The sequence below is a fragment of the Meles meles genome, chromosome 1 (genome assembly GCF_922984935.1).
Source record: "Meles meles chromosome 1, mMelMel3.1 paternal haplotype, whole genome shotgun sequence".
Classification (NCBI taxonomy): Eukaryota; Metazoa; Chordata; class Mammalia; order Carnivora; family Mustelidae; genus Meles; species Meles meles.
The window spans coordinates 168,337,657-168,356,807 of NC_060066.1; the positions used below are offsets into that span (position 1 = coordinate 168,337,657).

The 19,151-nt window shown below is 42.8% G+C and overlaps 1 protein-coding gene across 6 annotated transcripts in view; it reads right to left on the reverse strand.

Annotated features, from left to right (window-relative positions):
- Positions 1-1,311: 1,311 nt before the first annotated feature.
- Positions 1,312-19,151, reverse strand: part of FGGY (FGGY carbohydrate kinase domain containing) — a 408,575-nt gene continuing 390,735 nt past the window's right edge. For all 6 annotated transcript variants that reach the window (XM_045978589.1, XM_045978603.1, XM_045978591.1 and 3 more), the window contains 2 exons: positions 6,436-6,497; positions 1,312-1,538 (listed from right to left, as the gene is read on the reverse strand). In XM_045978589.1, the coding sequence (XP_045834545.1) occupies positions 1,457-1,538; positions 6,436-6,497 (144 nt within the window). In that variant the 3' untranslated portion in view covers positions 1,312-1,456. The remainder of the gene's footprint in view (positions 1,539-6,435; positions 6,498-19,151) is intronic.

Consider the following 19,151-nt stretch of genomic DNA (forward strand, 5'->3'; position numbering starts at 1 on the left):
TGCTTTCCACAAGACCTGGAACAGAGTACTTCAAGATGTTTGTTGACTGACTCATAATGACTCTTCCCTCTACTTGCTGAAGCCTGTACGTCCTCTATCCAAACTCATCTGACTTATGAAGGCTCTAGACTCAAAATTAGTGGTTACTCGTGGGTCTGAGATGGCATGTGAGTGTGTGTATATATACGTTATGTGTCTGTGTGAGTTTATGCATGTGTTATGGTGTCAACAAAGAACTCTCTTTTGAGTTTTTTTTCCCAAATACTTGTCTACATCAAAAGCTTTTAGCCATTATGTTTCTTTAGTTTCCTTTAATCTGGAAACTTTCCATAGCCTGCCTTTGTCTTTATGACATAGACATTTTTGAAGAATATAGTCCATTAAAAAATAGAATGCTGCCCATCGTGGGTTGTCTGATTTTTTTTTTTTTTTAATGATTAGATTCAGGCTACGCATTCCTAGCCAGACTGTTGCTATGACCTCATGCTCTCACATCTGGGGGCACGTGATGTCCATCTATCCATCTGAAATTAATTTTGATGACTCAATCAAGATCCTGTCCCATTTCATCCCAATATAATTAATGTCATTTCTCCTCTTGTAACTAATAAACTATCTGTGAGGAGACATTTTAAGACCATGCATACACCCTGTGACTTGTCAAAATTCTCTCCTGGATCCATTCACGACTCCTACCTATACCTTTTTTTAAATATGAGGACTGAAAGATGAGGGTTCTGTTAAATGCACTATCTGATTCCGGTCTGGATCCTATACAGGAAGGGAAAAACTGCCCTAAAGGACTTGGAGTTACGGACGAAACTGGAATACGAACAGAAAATTGAATCAAAGTGCTCTACAGAAGTTAAGTCTGTGGAAATTCACTCTCAAACGACTCCAAAATTCAAACATACATACATGTGTACATATACATGTGTGGAGAGAATGTACACATGATAAAGCAAATGGGGTGAAGGGTAAAAGGTAGTTGCATGGGTGTTTCTAGTATCAGCCCCACTCTTGCCACTTTCCTTTAAGTTTGAAATTATTTCCAAAATAAGAAGTTGAGAATAAGCTTTTGGCCACCTATAAAGTAAGCATTAGATGGCCTACCTACAGCCATGCAAGTCTTTCATTCAACGGCTGACACTCAGCCACCAAGTACGAGCTTCACCTGCACTGACTGAGCCCCAAGGTCTGGTGGCACAGGAGACCCTGGGACCCTGTGTGAAACTTGTGTCTTTCTGGTGGTTTCTGCGGAAACTGCCAGCTATAATGGTGGTACTTTGAAATGGAAGACTCTAGTTCTGGTTGTACACGTCTTGGTTGTCTTTATTAAAAGATGATACAGAAATGATAAAGCGATACCTAAAGGATCTCGAAAGAAAGATGAGAAGACAGAGGTCCCCGAAGCAGTGTCAAAGAACCTTCTGGCGCCGACACCTGCAAGGTCTCTTCAGTCTCCTTTCATGATCGCTGCGTATTCCTTCTGGTGCTCAACCAGCTTCAGGAAGACTTGGTATTTCTTGTCGTAGAATCTGTGGGAGAAAAATGAGCACGCTGAACGATCTCAGACCAAACCGTAATGCAGCTCCCCCTTATATTCAGAAGAACAGGGATGTATCTCTTCAGTTGTGCAGACATCTCTCCTGTTTTCTGAATGCTTAGAGCATCCCAAGCCATGGATCATCATGACTCACAGCTGTTATCTGCAACCTACAGGGGCTGTTATTATCCTCATTGTAGAAGTAAAGACATTTGCTCAGACAGGCATACTGAAAGTCTAGCTCAACACCGGCCAGGCTGGAATGCAAACTGAGGTCTGTCTAACTTCATAGCCTCCGCTGTGACATACTAAAAGGGCCCAGGCTCAACACAGGCCCTTTCTCACTGCCAGCTCCAATAAATATTTCATATATGAGTAGCCCAGGTTTGATGACTGGTTTAAAAACCAAAGACTGACCAGGGATGAGACTGAACATTTTCATCACCCTTTGTGGATTCCACACCTGTTTCCTTTGTAATCCACACCGATGTTTCCTTTGCAGACACCTTTATCTGGAAGTAAAACCCCGTGAAAATGTCCCTGATGTTTTCCCTGTAGATGTGCCCTGTGGTCCAGGCACCCCAGAGTGGACCTTGCCCTCCCTCTACTCTCTGTCTCGGTCCCGGTAGACCTGTCATCCCTGAACCAGTTCGAATGTGGTGTTGGCCCTGAGACAGAGGGCAGGGCAGACTGATTCAGGGATAATAGCAGCTAGAACAAGTTATAAGGGAACACTTGCACCTTTGTCCTTACTCCTCTTAGTTTGGGGGAGCTGACGTGGGGTGAGGGATTGATGATGCCGGTTTAGCATGTCTCAGCAGATCCTGGAATGTTCTGGAAAGAAGTCCTCAGGAAGGGGTTTTGATGCAAGCTTGTGAATCAGAAGAAAGAGACTGCAAAAGCAACCCTGGGTATACACGGGGACTTCTTATAACATGCAGAGCTAAGTAGATTAATATGAAATCTACCCGAACCATTCTTACGAGCTGTAATGGTGCCAAATACAGAGTCAAGAGGTGAACTCTGAAGCCTGGGTTTGAATCTCAGCTCGGCCAATACTAGCTGTGTGACACTGGGTACATTACTCAATCCATCGGTGTCTAAATTTCCTTACATACAAGTGGATGAGAATAATTATAGGACCTATCTCAGCAGAGCAGTTATGTGAATTAAATGAAGTAATGCAAGAAAAGTACTTCAAACAGTGCCTGGATCTTAGTGAGTGTTATCAGTACTAGTTATGGTCACTACTTTTTAAAAAAAAAATTAATATTCCAACAATATCATCAATCTTGTGGTAAATAGTTTCTACTAAAAGCTGCTCTATGAGCCTTGAAATTTATTAATCCTAGAATGATTTGAGGGACAGAAATTTTATCCTTCTAATGATACTCTATGACAGTTTAACATTAAGTACTTCTTACATTATATGAGATGGATTTCCTGATTCTGGAATATCAAACTGCTTGAAGGGAGCTTGGGTTAATAACCTTCTCATAGACTTGAAGATTTCCCATTTTCATCGCGACAATTTTGCAGCAATCTTTGCTCACTGGTCTTATTCTTTGTACAGTGGAAGAAGCATTGGCTTTCCAGGCCGGGAAGTCAGGGTGACTTTGGGCAACTACTTTAAATGGTGTGAGTCTCCGTTTCCCTGCTGTAAGAGGGAAGATAACCCTACCTACAGCACAGAGGGACTTAATTTTAGACACGAAACGCTCTGCGAGCTGTCGCACACTCACAAATAGGGACTGATGCTGTTTTCATATTCTTCCATAATCTTGGAACACCAGAAGATGGATAGACTGAATTTTTCCTTGTTTACACATGGAAAGCTGAGATCCAAGGCACATTCCCTTCATCCCCCATCTGCTTTTTTTTTTCAAAAAAAATTTTATCGCAAAATACACAGAGCATGAAATCCAGCCATTTTGAAGGGTACCATGCAGCGACATTAAGTACACCCACGCTGTTGTGCCAGCATCACCATCTTCCAACGGCGGGACTCTCTTCGTTCGCAAAACTCAAACTCTTCACCCTGTAAACAATAACTCCTCATTCTCCCCCTTCTTGCAGCCCCTGGCAACCACAGCTCTACTTTCTCTATGAATTTAACTCTAGGTACCCCATAGGAGTGGAATCATACAATGTTTGTCCCTTTGTGACCGGCTCTTTTCACTCTGCATCATGACCCCAAGGTTCGTCCAAGTTGTGGCATGTGTCAGGATGTCCTTCCTTTTTAAGGCAGAATGATGTTCCATTGGATGGATCACCGTTTCTTCTTTATCCATTCACCCACCAGTGACCACTGGGTTGCTTCCATGTTTTAGCGACTGTGAGAAATGATCACGTGTGTATAAATACCTCTTTGAGATCCTGATTTCGGTTCTTTTGGGTACATACCCAGAAGTGAAATTTCTAGATCATATGCTAATTCTATTTTTAACGTCTGAGGAACCACCACAGTCACCACAGTGGTTGTATCATTTTACATTCCTACCAACAGCGGACAAAGGATCCGATTTCTCCACATCCTTGTTGACCCCTGTTATTTTCTGGTTTTTGATTGATCGTAATCATTCTCGTGGGTGTGAGGTGGTATTTCATTATGGTTTTTTGACTTGCATTTCCCCAATGATTAGTGTTGTTGAGCATCTTTTCATGTGCTTCTTGGTCGTTTTTACATAATCTTTAGAAAAAATATCTATTCAAGACCTTTGGCTACTTTTGATTTGGGTTGTTTCTGTTGTTATTGAGTCTTAAGAGTACTCTGTATACCCTATGTATTAAGCCTCTGTCAGATATATGATAAACAAATATTTTCTCTAATTCTGTAGACGGCACTATCTGTTGATAGTGCTTTTTAAAGCACATTTTTTCCCCAGGGCACTTTCAAGTGACTACTCTGAGTGCATAGATAAATTCGGTCCAGACATAAGGCTGAGAGTTGGGATCTTCCTAAAAAGCACATTGAACCATGGTCATCAGATTATGCTCTCTGCGATCCTGAATTTTAAAATCCACTGAATTCTCTCTCTTCCAAATTCTCCCCACACTCAGTCAGTGGCTTCTGTGTGGCACAGACCTAAGTCAGTGTCTCATACAGACAGTAATGTGATTTGAGGTAAGGCGATGCTGAAGAGAGTCACTCCGAAGGAAATGCCATCTTTCTACTTGCAAACCTTGGGGCCGCCTGTAGATGGTGCCAGAGTACCACGTGTGCTGCCTCCACAGAGGCGGCTCCTAGCGGACTGAGAAGCTAAAGATTCTTTTCCAGAGAACATGTGGATTTACTGAAGGAACTTAAAAATAGACTTCCCTCAAATGTCTTGGGAGGGTCAGCAAAGAGATGGAGAAGAATAATCTGTTTCTGCAAAAGAAGGAAGCTGCTAGGCCAGGTTCCCAAGGCCATTGGGAGCTCAGACCTCTCCATGTTCCTGACTTGAGTTCCCCCCCAGGTAATGGCCTGCCTCTCTGACCCCCGTATCTAGAGGGTTTTACATTCAGAGGGTTAACAATCCAACTCCACTTGGAGACCTTCTTTCAGAAAGGAAAAGAAATTGGATTGCTTTTTCCATGGACATTTCCAACTCTGTTAAATACCAATCATGCTTTGGTGGGATCAACACCTTTACTGTTACAGAATGTGGAATTTGTTTTTATGCTTATCTTCAAATACAACTGTAAAGTCACTTGCACAACTGTTCTCCATTTTTATTTAAAAAAATTTTTTTAGGGATTTTATTTTTTAAGTTATCTCTATGCCCAGTGTGGGGCTCAAACTCATGACCCCGAGATGAAATCACATGTTCCTTAGATGGAGCCAGACAGGCACCCCTACCCTTCCATTTTTTAAACTCACTACTGATGGCTTAATACAGGTCTTTTTCCTCTGTCACTAGATTATTGCAAAAGCCTTCGTGTGGCCTCTCCTTTCACCTGTGGGCCTTCTAATCCATACTCTCAGAGGGATCGTTCTAAAATCTGCATCTGACCAGGTCTACCACTGCGTAAAGCTCAGTATCCCCAATCTGCCCACAAGGTGAGGTCTGAGGTCTTCAGCAAGGCCTCAGAGTTCCTTATGAGATGACCCACTCCCATATCCCCTCCCCCGTGTTTCACCTCCTGCCTACCCCCATCTCATACTTTGTATTTCAGAATTCTGAACTGTTTATAGTTATCTGAACATGGTGTGCTGTTCTCACCTTTACAGCTTAGCATATGTTATTCCTTCCAGTGAGGACAGCCTCCCCATTTCTTTTAAGCATTAAAGTCAGTGTAGACTTCATCTCCTCTCAAAAGTTTTCTCTCACCTTCTTTTCTTCCTTGGGCTACTTTGTTACCTGGTAATACTTCTATTGTAGAACTTGTCCTTTCCTTCTCAAATGATCTACGTGCACACATAAGATTATGTCTCAGTCTCCTGTAAGCCCTGCTTATAGGCAAATTAGCATAATGCTGTGAATATAGCAGGAGCTCAAAAAATTAGTATTTTGTGAATTGGGGTTGATATACTGATCAAGGTCATGTTGTAGTCCTCAGTGCCAAGTGATGCAAAGGGCAGAAGAACAGACAGATGTTACTGTGTCCTTTGGTGGAAGATATAAGAGATCCCCATTTCAGAACAGAAACTCAGATGTACTGCTAATGACCTCTAGGGGAGAGAACCCTGGCCTGGGAGTTCAGACGTCTGTATTTGACCCACAGGTCTGGCCCTACCTAGTTTTGTGACATTAGGTAACAAAGTGACGTCACCTCTCTGGGACTTGGTTGTATCAGCTATTAAATGAAAGAACTGGATTCCTGGCCCCCAAGGTTTATGCTAGCTCTCCAGTTACATGTCTTTGTCCTCATTCCTCAGCATGGTGCATATAAAAATATAAGCTTACCTTTTATCCTCAAGTCTGGGAAACACGACCTTCCCAACTTTGCTCATTCTTGCCATTGCCTCCTGTCGAATGGAAAACAGAACACAAAGAGCTGAATTGGAAAGTTAAGATCAAAGCAAGAACATTCTAGTTAGAATTCCCTCTCCCTTAAGAGATTTAGTGAGCCCATTTTTTTTTCAACTTACTCTCTTTGATAGTAAGAATAAAACCCAATGAACATTAAAAGTTACACCTATGACCACACAGCCTGGGCTTAATAAATGATTCAGTCTTGAGGGCTCCGGGGCCTAACCAACCCCAATGGCAAGGCACTTCTGTGACCACCTGCAGGGAATGGGAAGAGGAACTTACTTAGTCTTATTATCTGGACATGAGGGCTTCGGAAGGCAACATAATCAACCACTAAGTGCATCGTTTACTTAAACTCAAGGTAACTAACAACAGAACGGAACCCACTTTGCACCTGCTCTCTAGGATAACATCCTTAAGACCTCTTCTGCTCAACATTTAAGTTCTTTTTCCTAAAACTGTGAGCACAGATGTGAGGCCTTTGGGCTGAGTCTGATTTACTTGTCTTTACAATGGGACAATAGGGCAATGGGGGCAGACATCAAATGGCAGCATCTGGGTGGACGTGGCTGGTGTGTATGGTGCTGAGATCAGCCACAGCTTGTGTGGGCTCCATTATCGGAAGGAGAGGGTTAGGTTTCCTTGGGCAGTCTCCCCAAGCCAGTAAAGCAATGGAAAATGGAAATTCCCATTAGGGAGAATGGAGTGGCCTCAAACTTTGGAGTCCGACAGACTTGCCTAGGGAGAGGGCAGGCAGTGGGGAGCCACAGTAGGCCTGCCTTAGGAATCATTATGGAGCTCTAATTGTTAAGGGTATAGTTATCCTGGGTTCACATATTCTCATTCCCCATATTTATTAATTACTCATTATGTACCAGATATTACGTTAGATTTGCGTAAGACATACTCTTTGTCCTGGGGAAACTTACCTAGTAGCTAGGGAAGGAGTAATTTATACATTATTTATATAAATTTATTTATATTTACAGAAATGTACACATTCTGTATATTATTTACGACCGATTCCCTTCTGGTATGCCCCGTATTTACTGGTTTATGTGTTCCTTATCTTCCCTCTCACTCCCTGCCCTCCCCGGAATGGAAGCTACTTGGGGCCAGGCGCTTTGCCTACTTATTGCTTACTCAACATCTAGAATATCTGTAAAATAAACCAAGCTCCTTGTATGTGTCAAGAGCAACATTCAACAGAAAACAGAGATGAAGACGGCATGGGTCCTTTCATCACAGGGCTCACCACAGAGTAGAAGAGACATTTACTGTGATCAAAATAGAGGGTGATAAACTTTGCTTTGCTAGAAATAGATAAATTTCTTTTCAGTAGTTATTCAAGGGTTAGGAAACTTGATATCGTCTCAACTGCTAATCACTTCCACATACTTCCACTCTGGCTAGGATGCTCTACCAACTCTTCCCCAAGGATGGCATGAACATTCTGAATGAGTTCTCTGGTTTCCCAGCCCTCAACGGATTTAAAAGTGCTGACTTGGAAATCAGAGATGCTGACGTTAGCAAGCACAGTGACAACAGAAAGAAATGGCAGTTTTAAGAAAGGAGGAGATTTTCTAAATTATGAAAAACTACTGGAAAGGAAACCAAGGGTAGAAGAGCTGAAAAAGGACAATCGGGGCCATTTTGTGGAGGGATGAACAGCCAAACACATCTTGAGGTTGCTGCCGTTCCAACTCAGAAGGATATGTGAAGAGCTCTGCTCACCCTGTATTTTCCTTCACAGACTTAAGTTTTGATTCCCTTAAAGTGAGCCTCACTCCATCTTGTGGAGATGGGCTCAGCAATGCCCAGTGCTAACTCTGCCCCTCGTTCTCTCGTCCTGTCCTTGCTTTTACTTTATGAGTAGCACTCCGCAGCGTTTCCAGAATGGTTCTGCCTCATCTCCCTCCTTGGAATCCTGAAAATGGCCTTGGGAAATACTCCTCCAGGTTGAGCTTACGCCTCAGCCTTGAGACCACACCCTTCAAGGGTGGGACCCAGGAAACTTGTCTCATAGAAGGTGCTCCACACGCGCCCCTTCCCTTCCCACTGAAACAGATGTGTGGACATGTGGCAGATGGTAAGGCTTTCCTCCTTTCTTCACATTACCTTTCCTGTTTTTAAAATAAATTACTGAGAAACAAACAATGGCACTAGAGATTTCAAAGATTTAAAAAGAGGTTCTTTTGTTCCCTAAAAAAAAAAAAAAAGCACAGATTTAAACATTAAACTTAGCTCAGGTATTGACTCCACTGAGGAGGCTTTTACTGACTCATCCCTGCTGCCTGCCTCCCACCAAGACTGAATTATTTGCTCCCACAGCAACTCGTGCTATGCCATCTATCCTAGCATTTATGACATGGCACCACAATTTTCTGTTAGCACACCAGCCTCCCCAACTAGACTGCGAGCTCCTTAAGACGGGAACTGTTATAATTATTTCCACTGCCAAACTCAGCATCTGGTATGTCGTGTGCACTCAGGGAATGACTACGGGATGGATGAACTTCAGGGTCATACACGTGACAGAATGCTAAAATGGAAGTTTTGGCTGAGATCTAAAGTTGACAGATATAAGATACCAAAGCGAGCTGGAAAACAGACCACCCTGAAGAATTTGTAAAAAGGGTGGTTGAGGACCCATTAATCAACTCTTAAACCTTTTATCCACATGGAAGGACAGAAAAAGAGATTTTTTGGTCTTTCTTTCTTTCGTTCTTTCTTTCTTTCTTTCTTTTTTTTTTTTTTTGAGCTAATTGTTGGCTTATTGTGCATCAGACTTACTTCCAGGGGAGGGCTGAGAGGAGCCTCCCCCTTCACAGGTCAAGAGAGCAGGGCTTCACTGAGGACACCAGGGAATGAATCTGCTGTATCCCTGAGGTTATGGGACACTGTGGACTGAGTAGGATTCCCATGTGGAGGAGAAGGGCTCACTGGCAGCTTCCGCCAGTACTGGAATCAGCCAGTAACAGACAGAGTCTGTCAGACTCCAAAAGGCATGGCTGGTTCCCATGGACCCTAAGTGCCCCACATGTGGGAGAATTGTCATGGATTGTCTCAGACAGTGTCTAATATGGCTGCCGCATGAGGCAGAGAGAGTCTGCATGAAGAAGCTTGAGTTGACCTACTCAGTGTCTTAGGAAGGAAGAGAAGAATAAATAGTCTACTTGAGTAGCATTAACAAGGACAAGATACTATATGTGGGAGACTTCCGAAAGTAGAGGATTTCCAGAAAAATCTTTGATGGAGCCTAGCTACAAACACATAGTAGGCAAAGAGAACTGATCAGATAAGAACTTTTCACACCCCTGACTTCTCTTCCTATACACCCTCCAACTACCTCAAGGAATAAGAAAAAAACGAATCTGCTAGAGAGGCATTGAGTGGGGAGGAGAGACTAATCACAGCTTTGTCCTCTCATGTGCAGCATACCCCAGCTGGGGAGTGGGGAGAGGCCTCATCTTTAGATGAAAACTCATGTGATGATTATTATATATTCCTTGATCATCAAATTTCTGAATTTGGGCCATGTCTTACAACTTAAAGAGACCCTAAAACTTGTGCTACCTAAGACTGACTTTGTACGTGATCTAAGAAAGTAATGCAACTATGAGAATTTTTAACCAGGGCAGAGAAAAACTTGTTCTACTCTGCACAACTGTAAGGGGACGGTGGGAGTCATTAAACACAGTCGTTTCTCACTTCTATCTCAAGAACCGTGTTTGTCTTAAACACAAGTTACATGTGCACAACAAATACTGGATGAAAATACATTGGGACGTTAACAGGTTCAAGAGCATGGGTGGTAACTTTTTTTTCTCTTTTTTGTCTTTTCTAAATACTCTGCAGTGGCATAGTGGATTTGATAATTTAAGGATAATAAAAAATACTGCATTCTAAAAAATATATATATATTATGCTTCTGTAGTCACTCAAAACGACTCGTGTTCCTCCTGTATCCTGGGAGGCAGAGCTCATCACGGGTCCTGGACCCGATATGGAGGGTGCCCAGAGAGTCACCGTTGTCATCAGACACAGCATTGCTGGCTTTTTAAATTTCTCCAAATCACTAACATAAAGCCAAAACCTCAGGAACCCGCCGGCTGCAATAAATCTGGAAATTACCACAGCATAACAATATGAATTTATTATGGGAATGCTGACACGTGCTAAATATAGTCACCCCCCCCCCCCCCCACAATATATTTCTGTTCAGAAGGGTTTGTTTGAAGTTGGCCTCAAAATTCCTACTTTTTGTCAGCAGGCAGGGGCTGGACAATCTTAATTTGCAGCACGCTACCCTCTTTGTGTGAGAGTCTAGACAGCACAATGAATAGAGTGACTTTTCTCTTTCCTTTTTGCCCACACAATGAAAGCCTTTTACAAACAAAATATTTTGTAAAATCGCATTTTAATCACTTCTTTTCTTTCTCTCTATAAGGCAACGCTATAAATAAACCATGAAAGTTCACATTTGATCGTCACTTCTGAAAGCAAGTGAAGGGTTTCTGTAGGAAAAAATAGGGGCCCTGTACCATGGTCATGAAAGATCGCATTCATGGGGTTTGACCCTGCCCTGCTGTGTCAAGGCCGAGCTACCACTCTGCAGGCCGCAGCACCAGCAATCACCAGGCCTGCGTGGGCATGGGAAACACCCAGTTCTCATGTGTTATGGCGTGGCCTGGGAGCTAGCAAAGGGCTTGAAGGCCACACTGGGTGAGTTACCCAGGGAAATTAGGTTAAGGGAAGAAAGGGGCTCTTCAACACCCACAGAGAGGAGGGGGATCCCATGAGTGGCAGACACACTAATATTGGTAATGTGAAATGGGGGATCTGCCCTAGCCAGGGGAAGCGAAACAACAGCCTCAAGAATTTGGGAAGGCCATCAGGTAGTCTAGACCTAAGCACCGAAGGCCACAGCAAGCTTGGCAGTGTCCACAGTCACAGTCTACAGGGAAGACTGATCAGGACCTAGCCTGGTGGGAGCTATACCATGCATTCCCCAAAGGCAACAACTGTGTTATTGCAGGTGTCAAGCCTAGCATGGTCCTAGTACTCACAGGTGCCTGGTTAATGTTTGCCAAGTTGCTGAATGAAAGGGTGAGGACTTTAATCACGGGGGCAATGTAAGATCATGTAAGCCAGTGTTTCTGAAACCGTGTATGCACTCCAGGGAGTGCGTAGGAGGACCCATTAGGATTCCAGGAGAAAATACTAAGAGTGTCATTTATATGATTTCTAGTCTCAAGAAATTAGTTAAGCTTTACCAGCATTGAGTACGCAGATCATCACCAGACTGATGAGTTGGTCCACACATTGGGTAGATATGAGTCACGCAAGATGCGTGAGGCTTCTTAAAAGAAGCACAGGATATCTACACCATGCAGAGAAGAGCGCATGGCGACTGCCCGGGTTCCCAGCATCCAGGGACATGTCCATGTTATCACTTACACGTTTCAGGCTACTGGATTTACAGGTATTATCTAGTTTCATTTACATTAACCTTCAGTCAGTGGATTAAAGGTAACAGTGATCATTCAGATCCAAGTAAATAAGAAAACACTGACACTTTTACTCGGTACTAGCTCTTCATATTACAATACAAAAGCAATGAAGACCTGGTCAGTTAAGACAAGAACTGGGAAGAAATCAAAATGATCTAGAATACCAGCTGAGATATAAGTACACAGGCACATACACAATCATTCGGAAGTCATCAAAAAACTTTAAAAAATCATTAGAAACTCATCTGGCCATAGATATATAATAGACCTTGATGTACTGCATAGTGTTAGTATGAAAGTATAATAATAGGCAAGAATCGGAAATATTTTATTGCAGCTGTACTTCATCTGCCTTACAGTACACGGAATCTACCATTACAGTAGAACACAACTATGCCTCTCCATCAACAAGTTTCCATGTATTGAAGATGCAAGCTTGAATGTTTTCTGACTGATTCAAAAAGTGTGTTGTCCATTGACTTAGCAGCCAACTCCCATGGCCATTGCTATGTTACTGGTTCAAACCAACACTTCCCAAGTACTTTCTACTCTATGCTGTGCATGGTGCTAATGGCTTTATGTATGTGACCTTTTTAAACCCCAGCATGACTTTATGATGTCGATATCATCATCTATCCCCACTTTATGAATCAAGGAAGGGAACACAGTACAAGTCATTTATCCAATAAAGCCATAAAGCCAATATGCAGTGAACCAGAATTCCAGTTCAATTCTGAGTCCAGGCCATTGCTTAGTCCCACACTCAGACTCGATGCTCCTGTCCTCCCTGTAATACAGAGAGCTTGGCCCTTGAGTGAGTCCCCTAAGCTTGAGTTCAAATCCCATTTCTGCTGCTTATTACTTGTGCAAACTTCCTGGGTAAAAAGTGTGTGTGTGTTGTGTGTGTGCGCACAATAAGCCAGTACACAGTCCACTGCAGCTTTTTCCAGAGATGCTGACACATAGTTCTGAATACATGAATCTGCCTTCTTGACGAACTCTGAGTCATTTTACTGGAAAACAAGTTCACATGGTAAAGTGTGGGCTGAGGCACATGACCCCTCCATAGAAAAACAGAAAGTAGAGCAATGTGATTTTGTTCCTCCAACAAACATGAAGAAATGGCTAGTTGTTCTTTTATTTATTTTGTTTTGCTTTGCTTTTGGATACAGTCATCTTTTGACCTGCACCTGGTATTCTGTGAAGCTCCAGGCGTTGATGACAACAATGTCAACTTAGAAGAAGGGATGAGAGGAAGGAAAGAGTGGGAGAAGTCTTCGTCATTAATCATGATGTGGAGACTTGCCCTTCATTTGTAATTTTAAGTTCTATCCATATATCTGTATATCTACCTACCTATCTACTCACATGTGTGCACACATAGGCCTTGTTTAGGGTAGAGATTACATAGGCATAAACATTTACCAAAATTCATCACAATGTGTGCTTAAGATCTGTGTATTTTGCTTTACGAATACTCTATCTTAATGCAAAAATTATAAAAAAAGAAAAAAAAACACTCTATATGTGTATAAGTGAATGTGTTGGAATGTTAGCATTTTTTGTAGTTTTTAATTATATAATACCTTCCAAACAGAAAAATAAAATCTAAACGCCCAGCTTTCCGATCTTGACTGCAAAATACACCTCATATTAGCCTCCTGATCGTAAAGCGGGGGAGGGTACGCCGAGGCCCTACAATGCTTCAGGAGATGGAGATGCTAGCAGAAAAGATACTGGGTTTTTGAGATAGGTTTGGCATTGTATCTGGGCTCTGCTAACTTACCAGATGTGTGAACTAAGCTTTAGTTTTCCCATTTATAAAGTGGGAAGAATAACACCTCCTTGCATCACTGCTGAAAATTCCCGTATCCCACTCTCTGACTAACCTGGGCTAACTAGTCTCCTGATTTCCACTTTGGTCCCCTAAGACCCCCAAGCCCAGTCAGATTGATTTGCAGAAAAAGAAAATGTAGTGCTGTGATTAAGATGAAAGACTGACTACAGCAAACTGCCAGGGTTTGAAGTTGGGCTTGACCACGTACTGGCTGTATCATCGCAGACAAATGATTTAGCTTCTGTATTAGCCTCTGTTTCCCCTTCTAAAAATGGGGACAGTTAATAGTATGCCTCTCCCTGGGCTGCTGTGAGGTTCACACGAGTTTTTCAGGTAAAGCACTTAGTACCAGTACATAGCAAATGCTCCATGCATTTTTACGTATTTATTAGCCTATTAGCATGTGGCCAGGGGTTGTTACTGGATTCATTCACGGCACTAAGAACTGTGCCTGGCCCAAAGAGAGGATCCATAAACATGTTGAATGGATCCGTGAATGACCCAAGTTAGATTCTGTCTCTCTGCGCTGTTTTTACACACAGTATATCTGACACCAAATGTGTGGGTTTTTTCCTCATGCCAATCAATTTCCCACTTCTTGAGACACCAGCGGGGTGTCCTACAATTCAATCCAATTCTGACACCACCCAGAGTTGGCATTAGACTCTATAGACTTAAGGGTTCAGTCCCCCATGACTACCTCCTACCCTAGATGCCAGTCATAAGTCCCTCTGTAGTTCTGGCTGACTATGAACTGGGGGTTCCCCGTGACCAGCTGTCCTATGTAGGATTGGATAATTTGCTAGAACAGCTCACAGGAAACCAGTTCACCTACTCTTATTGGTTTATTATAAAGAATGTGATTCTGGAACAGCCAAATAGAAGAGATTCCTAGGGAAGGTTTGGGGGGTGGGGGGTGGGGAACTTCCACGCCTTCTGGGGGGCACCACCCAAAGCTCTCCAAACTCTGTTGTTCTGGGGTTTTTATGGAGGTTTATTACATAGGCTTGATTGATAAAAATCACTGGCCACTGATTAAATCAACCCTTGCGGAAGCTGTCCGTGAGCCCCAGACACCATTCATCTCATCAGTATACAAAAGACAGTTTTTACGCCAGAGATTCAAAGGGTCTCAGGAGCTGTGTGCCAGGAACCACGGACAAGGATAAAATCTTTAGTTTTCATTCTATTACAGTTACTCTCACTATTAAACGCACAACGGACCCCACTGCGTTTTGAATGACGTTCAGATTTTGCAAAATGGCCTAGAACCTCAACATGGTGTTTTGCTATCATCTACAACCTTATTCTCATGCCCTCGCTCACTGTCCCGCTCATACTGGAAACAACCAGTATCGTGCTATTGACTGAACATGTCAAGCTTGCCCCTGCCTGCTCCTGCTCTCCCAGGAATGCCCTATCTCGTGGATGTTCGACTGCCTCCCTCTTTCATGATTTAGGTCCTCTTCAAATGTAATCTTGAAGCGGCCAGACTTTGCCATTTGGCCGAGACTTCTCCCAAACATCTTCTACCAGATCATCTCATTTTCATGTCTTTAAACCCTTCATAGCACTTAGCATCACCTGAAATTATATTGTTAATTTATCTGCACCCTCATTTACTGTCTACCTCTCCCTCTGTGGCCCTCACCTCTGCTCCTCCTTTCTGAACCTAAGCTCCATCAAAGCAGGGTCCTTGGCTTTCTGATTCTTCAATGTATCCCTAGCTTTTAGCAGGGTTAATATTCGTTAAGTGTTAGCTGAGCATACATACTCACTGAATTCTTATTTTAGCAAAAGCACGGTGTATGTCTCGCCTCACCTAATGCTCAGAACATTCTGTGACAAAGGTCTTGGGATTTAAATTTACAAAGAAGCTCAAAGAGGTTAAGTGACTTGCCTAAGCTAGTAAGTAGCTTAGGTAGGATTTACAACTTGCCTTAACTTATGAATAATACCAGGCCTATTCCTTAAGGAGCTCACAGTCAGTCCCTAGGAAGATTTTCAGGTTAGTTCCTGACAACTTATCTTCCCCTGATGACAGTAGGGCCCTGCAAAACCCGAAAAGCTTGCTTTCTCTACTGTCAAAGACAAATTCAATTACAGCCATTATACTGTGTTTACAAAGGCAGGAAGGTGGGTTTATTGATGTATAGAAAGATTATTCATATTAATTTTTGAAACAAACAAAATGACTGCCAGCTGTATGACCCTGATGAGCCCTTTCTCCTCCCTGGGACTCCCTTTCCTTATCAGTAAAATGAGGGGGTTGGATGAAATTATTTCTAAAGTCTTGCCAGGTCTGCAATCTGTTGGTTCCATGCACGTGGCTTTTAAAAAAATATTTAATTTTTTCAGTGTTCCAAAATTCATTGTTTATGCACCACGCCCAGTGCTCCATGCAATCCATGCCCTCCTTAACACCCACCACCAGGCTCACCCAACCCCCCAGGCCCTCCCCTCCAAAACCCTCAGTTTGTTTCTCAGAATCTCAGAGTCTCTCATGTGTCATCTCCCCCTCCGACTTCCCCCAACTCACTTTTCCTTTCCTTCTCCTAATGTGTCTTCTTTTGATTCACTCTCAGTTGACAAGTGAAGTGGTTAACTCCCAGTGGTACATTTTAATAGGGTTTTACTAGGTCCACTCTGAGAGGCAACACACCCACTGCGTTTCTCCACTAAGGTGCGGTCTCACTCCAAATTCAGTCACATGACCCTGGGAGTGTTTCTACCATAGGGAAGGCTACCCACCATTGCTGTAGTATTTGGAGGCCATGTAAATACTGGGGTCCTAACACATGGCTCAGCTGCGAAGCCCTTGGGTCCGAATATGAATGGGTGAGCAACTACTCATCCTACTTACCTGAGTTTTACTCGCCTGCTATGGGTTTTCTAAAAGCCAAAATATCAAGCTTCTTAATACAAGCACCAGACAGATTACAGACTCAAAACTGCAAGCCACTACCCAACCAGTAATCTATTATCGACTGGGGAAAAAGGGTCCTGCTGATATTTCTGGCTAGATTATGGCAGTGGGCTGGAACTGAAACAGCCATAATAATAACCATCAACAACAACGACAATGATTAATAGTAGGAGCTAACATGTATTGTTACTTCCTACGGCCCCAGAATGGTATTAAACACTTTCCTACTTTATATCCCCACTTGAACTATGGGGGAAACACACAGCTTTGGAACTTGTACCCTTACCCATTCACTGTAGAACAAGGGCTTCGGTGATACCGAGACCGTAACTCAAATCCTAGCTCTACCATTGAGCACTCCGAGTCTCAAATTCTTCAATTTGAAAATGGGAGTTTTAATACTTACAAGTTTGTTTTGTACAGAGTAAGTGCGTAAATCTAAAGTTATTATTACTACTATACTCTACCCGTCAACTGAAACAAACCCTATTTTCCCAGAAACTATTAAAAGGCAAGAGTTGACAAGCACATACGTGGGTGTATGTTTCAGGCTGGTGACGTGGGTGGGCTGGGGAAGGTGTTGCGTGTCAGTACTCTCATGGCTCTGCAGAATCATTTCCAGACAATTATTCCTCCATCAGCAAGCAAAAAGCTTTGCCCCTTGGAGGTTTGTATCACCCGATGACAGGCATACAATCATACCCACCTCCTGTGCAGCTCACGGCTATCACCCTCGGGCCTCTTGCTTGGATCCCTATGTTAGAAGAAGCTGAAACCTACGTCACCTTGTCTTCCCATCTAGTCACTATCTTGGAAGATTTGAGCATCCAATTACAAGACTCAACCAATGCTTGAGTCTTACGGTTTCAAAATGCTTCCAACTCTACGGCCATTAATCTCCATTTTACTCCAGCATTCATCCCCACAGCCGTACTCCGAAACTTATCATCCACTTACTAGTACATTTATGTATATTCCAATGCTCTAATAACCACTTTCTGGCTTCAACTACCCATCAGTCCAATTCTCTCATTTGTCCCATCATTCCTACCGAAAGTCCTTCTTCACCTCATGGTAATATCCAGATTCTTAATCCCTGCCTTTTCTTTCATTCTGCAGATCCCTTCTGGCTCTAATTTCTCAGGTCAGCTAGGGTAGAATCCCCATTTATTATATCAAACACATTGACCAATAAGAATCATCACAGGGGCACCTGGGTGGCTCAGTGGGTTAAGCCTCTGCCTTCGGCTCAGGTCATGGTCTCAGGGTCCTGGGATCGAGTCCCATATCTGGCTCTCTGCTCAGTGGGGAGCCTGCTTCCCACCACCCACCCCCTGCCTGCCTCTCTGCCTACTTGTGATCTCTCTCTGTCAAATAAATAAATAATCTTTAAAAAAAAAAAAGAATCATCACAAATACTCTCTTAGTTGCAAAATTCAACTGATACTTCTAATTCACAGAAATTATATGGCCAGGATATGACTCATTTACGACTATAAGACAGAAACCTCGTTTAGGGCAGAGCAGGCCAATGGGAGATTGCTACTCGAGAAAGTACAACATCCTGAAAGTTCTCAGCATTTGAACACCTTAGAAATTTATAGCGCCTGTCTCAAGTTAACTCCATACAGAGAAGATTCTCTGGCCATATCAGGATCCATAACTAGCAGCAAAAAACAAAAATGTGACAGTATTAAGATAGTGCACAATGACTGAGCTGCAAGGAATGTTGGGTAACTACTAGGATCAATTTCTCTGTTTAGGTTAGGTGGTAAGTAACCAAGTTATTGAAGATATAGGGCATCTATACACCCATCCATCCCACTATATTCTTTAAAGCTCCCTGTATTGGGTATCCAACTCTTTGAGGTCAAAGTCATATTAAAAGTTGGTCCTGGACGCCCTGGTTTAGCTTTGGGGACTGGCCTCTGACTGTCTTCACTATAAGAGTCCTTCTGGCAAAGCCAGAATTCATTTCAAACCAACTTCAGGAGGGAGAAGAAAAGGAGGGAGCTTGAATCAAGAGCCAGGAATTAGGGAAGCCAGGGAAGGCACCAAAGGACTAAAGCAAGAGAAGGGCTGGAGGGAAACTGAGAAGCCAGGAGAAAGCAGAAGTCAGACAGAGAGAGGGAAAAGAGTGGAATGCAAGTCCTGAATAAACTGTCATGGTGTCCTTTCAATTTGGTTTATAAGCTTTCTTTGTTCCCAGAGCCCCATGGTTTCCCTCTATCTGAGCACTGAGCACACAGTAGGATAAATGTCTATTTACTTATATGTCTCCCAACTAGACTATGAGATCTAAGAAGATAGAGGCCAGCAATTTTTATCAGTATTCCCAGTAATTGATATAATGTGACTCTTCAATAAATGT